Source organism: Grus americana, chromosome 3, assembly GCF_028858705.1.
Source record: "Grus americana isolate bGruAme1 chromosome 3, bGruAme1.mat, whole genome shotgun sequence".
NCBI lineage: Eukaryota > Metazoa > Chordata > Aves > Gruiformes > Gruidae > Grus > Grus americana.
Genome location: NC_072854.1, coordinates 1,230,995 through 1,242,621, shown reverse-complemented (window position 1 = coordinate 1,242,621; position 11,627 = coordinate 1,230,995). Strand labels below are relative to the sequence as shown.

Genomic DNA, 11,627 nt, shown 5'->3' with positions numbered 1-11,627 from the left:
ATGATTTTTTTTTCAAGCGTGGGAAGAGAAGAGCTGGGAAAAAAAATAGAGAAAAAGAGTCAAGAAGAGAAAATTTCATTAATTTTGGACTTAATGCTCTGTAGCATCATCATAAGACTATTGCTTCGGCATGTGCAATTGGATTTATTTTAATGGGATACCGGTGCGGTGGGAGGCATATGCGGAGGAACTAGTTAGGGTCTGATTCTGCCATGGCAAGCAGTCCTTTCCCCCTTGCCTGTGGTGTAAACCCATAGTAAATAAGAGCAATCATCAGTGATTCAGAGGTGGGTGTGTAATTTTATTCACATGCAGCGATGTGAAAATTGCAGAGACATTGTGAAAAACTGAAATTAACGCTTATAAAGGGCATGTTCTCATCTTGCTCTGCTAATCACAGGCAAGCCTCTTTAGCTCTCAAGCTGGAGAGAACATTTTTAACACACCGTTACTTTGACAGTCCTTGTGTTTTGTTGACTTCGTTGCAGTTGGGTTCCTATGCTGCTCCTGCTCATCTTCATTATCCAATTTACGGGTATAATGGGTGGATAAATCACCAGGGGTGCAAGTGTGGATCTTCCACCATCCAGAAGAGCGTTGAGCTCTGGAGGTCTTTTAGCTACGAGCAGAAAAACTTTGGGTTTTGGGTTGTGGTATCATAAGAGGATGCTTATGTCCAGCAGCCGAAGGGCAGTAGTTTCTTGCACTGCTTTCAGCAACCACAGTCACCAAATCACACTCAGATTTTATGCACCGTATGAAAGACCCATCTTCTGTCCTAATTTCTTCTTTCTTGCTTTACTGTGTCTCTTTATTTAAGCCTAGGAGTAAAACTATGGGTTAGCACTCCCTAAGAGCCCTCCACCTGTGCTTTTACAGTAGGAACAGTCAAATCATGTCTGGGAAAAGGGTCATATAAAATAAAATCAGGAAAAAAGAAGTCACAATCCTTACCAGGACCTTCAGGCTGGTGTTTTCATGGTGGCCATCTAGCATCACTCGCCTAACCGCATGTTGCAGCTCCAACTGATCCGTCCTACCGCCTCTTGCGATGAATATCTTCAGCCAACACCCCTTACAGTGGATTTTTTTTTACTTAGCTGTCTAACTTTCCGATATTGAGAGGTTTAAAGTCAGCCACATGACGTAGAAGGTGTTTGCTGTGGTACTTGGGCTTTTAGGGCACCGTGGGTTACTCTGAAGGTGCCTCCTAGAAACGCTGGTGTCATTTGCTTGCTCTCGAATCGAGTGAATTGCGGAAGTGGAGCCGAGGGAGATGAAGGTGAGGATGTCTTCTGCTGGACCACCAGACAAGGCGAGCAGTATTTGACCCAGGGGCTTCACACGGCTGTTACATCCCGCTAGAGCTGCTCAGTGATAAGGGTCAGGGTAGCACTCGGGTTGACGTTCCTACAGCCTGAGCCCTCAGCAACAGTCGGCCCCCAGCACGCTGCCGCCTTCACCGCCACCTCCTCCCTCCCTGCTACAGCACCTCGCCTCTGGGCCAGGCTGCCAGGAGGTAATTATGAACCTAACGAGGACCGGCACACACTGTTAATCCCCACAAGTTTCTTCATTCTCATGCACTTCTGAATGAGCATAATGATCTTTTCTGCTGGCAGAAGGACAGCAATCGAGCTTCTCTAGCAGAACCTGGCGTGGTAGACGGAAACAGATGTCTTTGTTCCAGTGTTTTATCATCCATTTGCAAAGGTTTCACCCTCGCTTCTCTCTGATGACGCTAAAACTGTCCTGGGTTCACACTTCACCACAGATGGATTTTTCCTGGAAGTGCCCAAGCAGGAAAGGAGGATGTGTGAGGCTCAAAGGCCTTCGTGTCCATGCTCTTCCTCTTCCCAAATGCATACGTTAATCATCTTCCTTGAAATAAAGGACAAGTTTAAGACCCCAGGAAAGGTGTTCACATGCAGCCCTACAGGCAAGACCCGCTCCAAACTGAGCCCACAGCTCCAGAGTGTAAAGCTCTTACTTAGATCTGGAAATTCCACTTGATGCTGCTGAGGTTCGGCCTCGAACACGGCAAACACGCAGAGCGGAGCGCGGAGCACGCAGCAGCTCGGATAGGCACGCAGCAGAATGCGGCACTGCCGGCTCTGCCGGGCTGGGATGCCACAGCCCCGCGGCGCACCGATGCTGCCGGCGCTTCCAGGACCCTCCCTGCATCCAGCAATGCTACAGCAGGACACGTCCCGTCCTCTGGCCCAAACTTGTTCACGGTCTGGCTGAAGGGGGGGCATGGATAATAGCCCACCCATCTCTTGCACCTGACCCCAGGAGGTGCTGATGTCAGGGTGGGATCCCTGCACTGGCCGGCCCTTGGTGGTCCCAGGCAGTGGGAGATGAGCTGGAGTTTCCCTGGGCACCCCCCAGCTCCCCCCCGTCATACAGCTGGGGGGCTGGGGGAGGAGGCACACGCTCTTGTCCCAGAGGCTCCAGCTCGCAGACTCTGCGCACCCAGCCGTCTTGGGGGGGCCCTGCCTCAGTTTCCCCGCTCACAACCTCCTGCAGCCCGGCCCCCCCCAACCACCCGCCTTCCCCGGGGAGGGGAGGGAAGGGGAAGGGGGGGGGGGAAAGGGGGAGGCGGTGCCGCTGCTGAATAATTCAGCGCTGGGGGGGAGCACGGCTCCGCACTCCGCGCATCCCGCCCCGCGCTTCGGAGCGCTGCACCGCGTACTGCACCGCGCTCCGCACCGCACCCCGCACCGCGCTCCGCACCGCCCCGCGCCCCGCTCCGCACCCCGCTCCGCACCATGGCTCTGCTGCTGCAGCTCCGCACCGTCTCCGGTCTCCGCGGCAAAGCCGACCGCATCGCCAAAGCGGCTTTCCGAGGTATCGGGGAGGGGGTGGCGGGGGGGGTCCCCGGACGGATTGTGCCCTGCCGCTGCTGCCCCTTGCCTCAGTTTCCCCACCGCGGCCGTGCTTGGGTCGGGAAGGGGGGATGGGAGCCTGCCAGCTTGAAGGGCTGCCCACCCCTCCCCATCTGGGGTATGAGCCCCCCCACCGGCGCTGCTCTCCTGGGCCCCCCCTGCCTGCCTGTGCCCGGCCTGGGACACTGCAGCCCCCACGTTGCCTGCCCCACGGGCAGCCCCTGGGGAGGGGGATTCCTCCAGGGGAGAGCAGCTGAAGTCCCAGGGTGGCAAACCCACCCCCGGGAGCAGGACCGTGCCCCTGCTGGGGGGAGCCGGGCTCCTGCCGTAGGGTCAAGGGCTTGGTCATGAAGCTGTGCCACCAAGAAAGTGTCACTGGAAGGGCCAGGAGGAGAACTTGCCTTGTGCCGGGACCCAGCGTGTGCCCAGATTTCTTCTAAGGCTGCTGCAGCTTTGGTTTTTCTGCTCGGATCCACACCAGCTCCAAAGCTTTCTGAGGGAAGCTGCAAAAGGAGCAAAAAACTCTCTGGGGGTGCTTACCCTCAAGCAGCAGCCAAACCTTTTCCGAGCCCCCCAAGGGCTTGGGGCAGGCTCGGTGTGAGCTTGCTGCATGGTGCTGGATCCGTGCGGGAGTCCACGGGTGAACAGAGGCGGGTGTGGGATGGTTTGACAGCGCCGGTAGTCAGGAATAGCAACCCCTTCTCTCCGCAAACGTGCCGCGGGAGAGCAGGGCAGCAAGTATTTTCATCACGTCCCAGCCAGGCCAGCCAGCACTGCCTGAAACGGTCTTCCCTGCACTGCCTTAATGACTGTAAAGTCATTTAAAAAAGCATAATTACCCCCCTATTTCCCTGTCCCTGCCTCCTAGCATCAGCGCAGGGGCAGTTAAATAATGTCTCTGGGAACAGGTCATACCCCCGGCCAGCTTGAAGCCCGGAGCGGTCGCAGCCCTCAGCCACCCTCACGAACCCCACCACCTCCCCTGGCAGTGGGGAGGGGCGGATCTGCAGGAGGACCGAGACCCACCGCAGGTTTTCCTGGTGAGCCCCGGGAGAACCCACGTTTCCAGTCCTGAGCGTGCCTGGTCCTGATCCCGCACACAGACCCTGTCGGATGGGCAGGATCCATCCCTGCTTCCACATCTTTGCATAAGAGCTGCTGTGAGACCCTACGGTCCAACCGATGGGCGATGACACCCACTTTGAGATGCTTTGAGATCAGCGCTGTGCCCCACTGTGCTCCCGCTGCACCCACCCTCTCCTGCTCCTGCCAGTTCCCTTGTCGGACCCCTCATGGGGCACCAGGGCATTTCTCCAGGCCCTCCATGATCCCCATCCCCATCGTCCTCCCAGGCGTGAGCTGGCTCCTCCGTGGTGCAGGATTGCCATCTCTGTCATGCCATCCAGGGAGGATGACACCAAACTTCCCAGCAGTGTTTCCTTCCCTGGTGCTGAGCCGTGAGGAGCTGGGCTCCTCGTGGACATTTCTTTCCCAAGGAAGAAAATTTGGTGTCATCTTTGTGGACAGTTGGGTCAGGGTTCGGAATTTTTTTTCCTGGCAGTTTGCTGCAATGAACTTCTGTGCAAAGAGGGGGTTTAGTCTCACGCTGTGAATGTATATCACCACCATATATCACCACTACCTGCAGTCGGGGATGCCTCTTCCCCTGCTCTTGCCCCCATGGAGCTCGTGACCAGGACACACCATGCTGCTGTCTTCTGCAAGCTCGGTCCTGGAGAGGCTCCCGTTGACCAGACCCAGCAGGGCTGGATCCTGAGGCCATGGCCAGCAACATCCTCTGCTAAAAGGGTGCTGGAGCTGGGTTAGGGAACAATCCCATGCATGGCTGGGTCAGTGAACGCGGCAGGTGGGTGGGTTAGGACCAACCCATCCCTCGGATGGGATGGCGAGTGGAGAGGGGTTTGGTCTCGTTCCCTTTTCATGCCACTCACTGAGTGTCTCCCCGAAGCCACAGCAAGCCTTGCCTGTACAGGCTACAGCAGTTTAATATCTTATGTTAACATTTAGCTCCAAAGTCTATCGACATCTTACCCAAATTCCTTGTCCCAGAAGGGGAATGAGTGGAGGCAGCTCCGTGTCCGCGCTGCAGATAGGGAGGTCCAAGGCAGATCCCCTTGTACCTCTTTGACACGCAGCGGCATCATTTTGGGTTGTGGGAGAGCGCTGAGCCTGGGGTGCTGGCTAACACGAGACATGAATCCAGGACAGGACCTTGCACGGGGGACAGGACCTTGTTCTGCATGAGGGGTCCAGAATTATCATACCATGAGAATCCATAGGCAGTGTGATCCTTATGGAAAGGTGATCTTTTGACACATGGAAGGTGTGCTCTGACACCCGTCCCTGAGGATGCAGAGCCCTGCGTTGCATTGCTTTCTGTGAACGGCTTTCCTGCCTCCGGGGTGTTGCAGGTGGCCATGAAGCGTCCCAGTACTCTGGGCACCCAGCACGTGAATGGGGCAGAGCTTCTCCAATGTTCGGTGTCTCTGTGGCTTAGGCAATGCTTTGCTGTCCCCTTGCCCCATGAGAATTTGGGAATGATGGGCAGCAGAGTCATGGCATGGCAAGTTCAATGCTGCTGTGAAGCTGCCTCATCCTCTCTGACCAACTCTTTTAATCCCTGGCTGTGTTTTTGCTGTTTGATTAACATGATGCTGCACCATCCAGGCTGGCCATGGCTCTTCCCTCCCACCAGGGCCCATCCAAACTGCCCCAGGGCTGCCCAGCCCTGGGCTAACCCCTTCCCTGGGATGGGATGGGATGGCATGGGATGGGTTGGCATGGCATGGGTTGGCATGGCATGGGATGGATCCTCAGTGCCAGATGCAGGGGAACATCCCGGTGTGAGTGGTTGGGTTTTGGTGCCAAGGTCTCCAGAGAGAAGAGTCTCCTGCCTTTCTCCACTGACTCTAGAGGGAGCTTTAGACCCCGTGGAGTGAGGTGCCCTCCACCAGCCTGGCATCCCTCTGTCCTCCTCACAGCAACTCCTATGTTTTGCACAAGCAGCGTTGTGCTGATATTCCTCAGTACCCCGGTTTTCCTGCAGTTACTGAGCATTGCAGAAAGGGATGCTCTTCACTAGCCAAGCTACCATCCAGCCTCCTCTTCCCTCTCCTCACCCGCCCGCAGCACAGCCTGGGGGTTTGGGCAGAGCTCCTCGGGTGGGTGTTTGCTCATTCAGCCAAAAGCATCTGTTATTGCACGAGAAGAAGTTAAAGAAAGAGTTTGACTCTGGTGTGACAGGCTGCCATGTGCGTTTCTGCAGGTGGGCAGTGCTCTGGAACGCTGCTCGACTCCAGCTCAGGTGGGAGACGAATAAATCACAACCATAATAGAAGCGTTCCTGAGAAAGGGCTGAGACTGACAGCCGTGTGGGATGCCTATGGAATAACGCTGCTCCTCTTCTCCCAGGGATCCTCGCACTCCCGGCAGCCCCTGTGAGCCGTAGCTGCATTATTTGCGTTTTGCAAATAGGAGAAACTGAGGCACGAAGAGGAACTCCCAGTCCTGGACCCATGGGAGCAGCTGGGGAGAGGTGGGCTTTGCCCAAGCAGCGTGGCCAAAACCCTCTCCCACCCCTGAGCATCAGGGACTTGTCTCCCACCATGGCGTTGGATTTGACTCACCAAACTCCCAGGGGACACTCGTTCCCTGGGCGGTTTGGGGGTGTTAACCAACAAGATCCCTTGCCTTTATGACCCTCCCAGTCGTTCATAGGAGATTTGGGGCTGGTTTTGAACTTCAGTGACTCATAAGTCAGAGCAGCTGCCCTGTGCATGCCCCAGGCTGGCTGCAAAGGGCTCCAAAGCCGCACATCAGTTGCCATTGCAGCTCTCCAGCTCTCCACCTCTTTGCTCTGCAGGTGAAACTCAATTATGAGTGAATTCGGGATTTTCTGCAAATACTTGCTCTTCAGGCTGGCTGTGGAGGAAGAGCAGAAAACCCGGTGAATTTTCTGCAGCCTGCCCATTTCAGGGGTGCCTACTCCTGTCCTCCAGCAACGTCTGAGCTCATACAGGGTTGCTTGCCTAAAGCAGACTTTTCACTCTTAGACCAGCCTAATTGCGCTTGTGAAGGAGGGGACTTGCAATTAGAGCGCTTGTCAGCTAATCGATCACAGATGGAGTTGTAAAGAGCTTCTTGGCGAGGCTCCCTCTCTGGATTAGTGTGTGTAAGTGAGGGAGATCATTCACGGATACCCCCTGGAGCATCACCGGGCACCAGTGGATAATGATACCACTGAAATGGAACTCGTGATGCTCGGTCCTACCGTGTTGGCTTCAGTCATGCTCTTAGGAGAAGTATTTCAGGTGGCAGATTGTCCCCCTTGGAGTGTCTCCTCCCAGATACTGCTTCCAGCCTGTATTCATTCACAGCTGACTCACCCCCTGACCTGTGCACGTCTCCTCAATTACTTTGGTCCCGTATCTACATGAGGGTGCTCTGCACCTTCCCCTTAGCCCACACCAAGGCTGAGATGCTCTGTGCCTCTGGCACATGGTGCCTGACCCATCACCTGGGAAGCTGTGGGGTCCTAGAATCACAGAATCGTGGAATGGTTTGCGTGGGAAGGGACCGTTGAAACTCATCTAGTCCAATCCCTCTGCCATGAGCAGGGACATCTTCAACTAGACCAGGTTGCCCAAAGCCCAGTCCAACCTGACCTTGGATGTTTTCAGGGATGGGGCATCTACCACCTCTCTGAGCAACCTGTGCCAGTGTTTCACCACCATCAGCATGAACAATTTCTTCCTTCTATCTAGTCTGAATCTCCCCTCTTTTATTTTAAACCCATTACCCCTTGTTCTATTGCTACAGGCCCTGCTAAAAGTCTGTTCTCATCTTTCTTATAAGCCTTCTTGAAGTATTGAAAGGTGGCAATGAGGTCTCCACAGAACCTTCTCTTCTCCAGGCTGAACAACCCCAACTCTCTCAGCCTGTGTCCATAGCAGAGGTGCTCCAGCCCTCGCATCATCTCCATGGCCCTAATCCTGATGGCTCCATCCCAGAAGAGTAGTAGTCCCATTCCCCATCCAGGTTGCCCTGCCATGGGTGAGGAGGGGCTGGGCTGCATCCCACTGCAGCTCCCATCCCACCCCATGGAAAGTGAGGAGGGAACGAACCCTGGGTCCCTTTGCACTGGGAGGCAGCCAGTATGAATGGGGCGAGGGTGGGCAACTGTCCTGTAGCCCATGAGGCTTGTGGGTCTCCTCTACCCTCACCCAGAGTTGCCTGGCATGACATAAATACAGTGCTCTGCCCATATCCCCGAGAAACTCGTGCACCCGTGGGTGCAGACATCCATGGTAAGGAACTGGGAGGGTGGTTTGGGATACAGGACACACCTTCTGGGTTTGCTTTACCCAGGTCAGATGCTGCAGACAGCAGAAAGTTGGATAAAATGATTTTCTGGGTCTCCTTGCGTAACAGTTAAATTAGAAAGGGATGGGGCATTCCCTGCCAAGAGTCGTGTCATCAGGATATCTCAATCTTCCACAAAATAAAGTAAAAGTTGACCCCACAGCAGTATGGGGTTCCTTGGCATCCTCTTTCCCTGACCACAGGTCGTCTGTGCAATGCTGGGCCCAAAACAGATTCGTGCACAGAGATGTTTTTAATTACCCAGGAGACAGTTTTCTTTTCTGGAAGGGAAAGCCTCAATGTGATTCAGTGATTAAATATTAGCATTTTTATAAGTTTTCCACCTGCAGTGCTATGAAGTGGATATTAACTAGAAAAATTGATTGAGGGGGGTGTGGGTGGGTAAGGTTATCCTCCTGAGAGCAGCTGAAAGCATGGGGCAACCTCTGAGCTGGGGCTCCTTGGGAAAAACCTGATTATTTCAATAACTAATGCACATGCTTGGCTGCTCTCCCTGGGCTTCCCCTCTGCAGCTGCACACATCTGGCTGCTCCTCCTCTCGTCCCATCCCCACTCACAGCTGACCTGAGGCTTTCGAGGTTCCCCAGCCTGCACAGGCAGAGCAGCTTGAGCTCCTCATCCTCCCCAAGTCCCTGCATCCGGGGACGCGGTGCCGGAGGGATGCTGCCATCGGGGCGGGCACGTGGGGCTGCATCCGTGCGGTTGGACTCAAAGGTGCAGATCCTTTGGGGTGGTTTTCTTGGGGTAGCCAGTCCTAAATTTCATCCTTAGGGTTCAAGCACACTTCTGGGGTGTGTAGACCTGCATCCCAGTACCCCGAAGCTTGAGGAGCCCCTGTTCAAACAATGCCGAAACTGCCGCGAACCCCATCCCCATGCTGTGTTTCATCTGCTCTGCAACAGATGGGACAAGACTTGAACACACCGATTAAGCGCACTCCGGAAAAACCTTCTTAATTAGCTCTTAAAGCAGGTTAATGTGGTGTTTAGTGCCCGTGCGGGGAAGCCGAAGCTGGATTCACCCTCTTGTGTGGGCTGTGTTCCCACTGCACCCCCTTTGCACGCGCGCGCGCGCACACACGCCTGCGGTGCTCTCACACCTTCGCAGACGCCTATTCCCCATCCCAGGCAATGCCCACAGACTGTGTTCCATCGAGGCCCCCCCTGCAGACCCCGACCCTGGGGTCTCACTGCCACCGGTGCTGTGCAGCCCCGACCCGCGTCTGCTGCCCCGGCTGCCCCTCGCCTCGCTGCGACCGACCTGTTTTTCCTCTCCCTTCTCCAGGGCTCTCCTTCTACACCCGAGTGCTTGAAAACTGTGAGGATGAGGCCAGGTTTGATGAGGTAAGAGACGACGTGTTTTCCTCCTGGTTTGCTTTGCTGCAACTCCCTGTCCAGATGAATATCCGTGTTCCTCAATTTAAGTGTTTTGGCATCTTCGTTGTCTCCTCCAGGGTTTCTCCTGGAAGGTACCAAATGGGTCTCTTGGTTGTTGTCTGGCTGGGGCTGAGGACACGGCATGTCCCATGATGTGGGAACAGCCCTACAGCATTTCCCCGTGGGGTGATTAATTTAAAAAAAATAAAAAATCCACGTTGTTTGCACTGAAGTTTCAGAAGAAATTGCTTGTCTCTCTGCTGGGCAAATCCTGCTGGGCTCTCGACTCTCATTTTCTTGGCATCATGGGGGGAAAACTCCTTGTTTCAAATCCACAGTGCCTCAGTTATTGATGCTCAGCTTGCCAGCCTCCCCCACCCGTCTGCATCCCTCAACTCACGCCGGGTAACAAGCCAACTGATCTGCTTTGGGTGCCGATTGGATGAGTTAGTAGGCATGGTGGTGTTGGGTTTAGTAGACGTGGTGGTGCTGAGTTTAGTAGACATGGTGGTGTTGGGTTTAGTAGGTATGGGGGTGTTGGGTTTAGTAGGCATGGGGGTGTTGGGTTGATGGTTGGACTTGATGATCTTACAGGTCTTTTCCAACGTTAAAGATTCTATGATTCTGTGATTCGATGATCGGGGCCTTTAGCGCTCAGCTTTGGGCTTGGAAAGGAAGAGAGAAGGAATTGAAACCCAAGTTCTGTGTGGTTTGAAAATACAGCCTTTTCTTAAGCAGTTAGCAAGAAAATATTCTGAGATGATTGAAATAAAGTCACCCACACAAGCAGGGAATAGAGGTGCTGCTAAGAAGTCACATTCAAAATGGAAATATGCTTTCAGAAGAGAATGGATATTTCCTCTGATTGCTTTGTGTTTCTCGTAGAGATAACCCATTCCCAGGGGCTGGAGAATACAAGAGGCTATGAGGAATATTAAGATCTTTAAACTGTTTATAACTTTCTAAAGCTTTTTCCACCTTTAAAAAATAAGGTTTCATCCCGGTTCCAGGCATGGGATGTGTTTGTGGGGTGATAAAGCCCATGGTGTTCCCAGCCTGTGCAGCCAGAAGCACACCGGGCTCCTCCCTGCCCCTCTGCGTCCCTGGCTTGTGTCAGTCCTTGCTCCAGGTTTTAGGGGAAGAGCTTAATCTCAGGCTCCCCTAAACTGCCAGGGAAGATTAAGGAGCAGGGGAAGCCCATGGCACAGTCAGGTTGGGAGCTGCCACCAGTACCCTCAGGGTTGCACGGGATCAGTGAGGCACAGTGAGAAGGTGGATGGAGACAGGTCTCCAACCACGCTCCCACAAAGCCGAGGCAGCTGGGGGAAGCTGCTGATGTTAATGGGATGCAGATTTCTATAGATCTGCACACAGCAATTTGTTAGTATAATAACTGATTTGAATAACAACCACAGAGGTGTGCACCGGTGGAGCTGCTTGTGTCTCAAAACTCTTTGAATTTGAATGAGGAGATCCTTCCCTGCCAGGGCTGAAGGGCTGGAGGCTCCCCTCACTGTCTCAGGCTTGGTGGGATGCCAGATGCTGGCTGCTCTGAGTGCTTGGTGCTGCACAGGGATGTTGGAGCACCCCAGCCGAGCTCTGAGCATCCCAGCCAAGCCCTGACCCCCCTGCGGTCCCAGGCAGTGTGCAGGAGAGTATGGGCATTGGTGCACGTCAGGAGGACGAGGGCTATAGAGCTTAAAAGACAGCAGGTATAAGAGAGCCTTGAGCCTTGAGGTGTATGTTAGTGTGCATCACATCTTCTTCCAGTTCCTCTTACTGCATCTGTGGGGATGAGCCTCAGGCTGTCCCCATCTCTCTGTTTAGATCATGTTTATTGCAGTTCCTGCTGTGAGACCCTCATGTAAACCTGGTCAGAATCAGCCTGGTACCATCTACACAGTGAATTGCAGCAGAGTGAGGCAAGTTGATTAGGAACAACCCTGCATGCCTGGACCGA

At 54.2% G+C, this 11,627-nt stretch overlaps 1 protein-coding gene and 1 long non-coding RNA gene across 13 annotated transcripts in view; one reads left to right on the top strand and one right to left on the bottom strand.

The window, feature by feature from the left end:
* Positions 1-249: 249 nt before the first annotated feature.
* On the bottom strand, positions 250-3,857 carry LOC129204071 (uncharacterized). Its single transcript, XR_008576268.1, has 3 exons — positions 3,804-3,857; positions 3,286-3,391; positions 250-1,877 (listed from the first exon to the last, which is right to left on the bottom strand). It is a non-coding gene; the product is annotated as an uncharacterized LOC129204071 (long non-coding RNA).
* OTOF (otoferlin) overlaps positions 2,646-11,627 on the top strand; it is a 114,728-nt gene continuing 105,746 nt past the window's right edge. For 11 of the 12 annotated variants that reach the window (XM_054819288.1, XM_054819286.1, XM_054819285.1 and 8 more), the window contains exons 1-2: positions 2,646-2,850; positions 9,576-9,634. In XM_054819288.1, coding sequence (XP_054675263.1) covers positions 9,615-9,634 — 20 coding nt within the window. In that variant the 5' untranslated portion in view covers positions 2,646-2,850; positions 9,576-9,614. The remainder of the gene's footprint in view (positions 2,851-9,575; positions 9,635-11,627) is intronic. The other variant, XM_054819287.1, reaches the window with a different exon arrangement.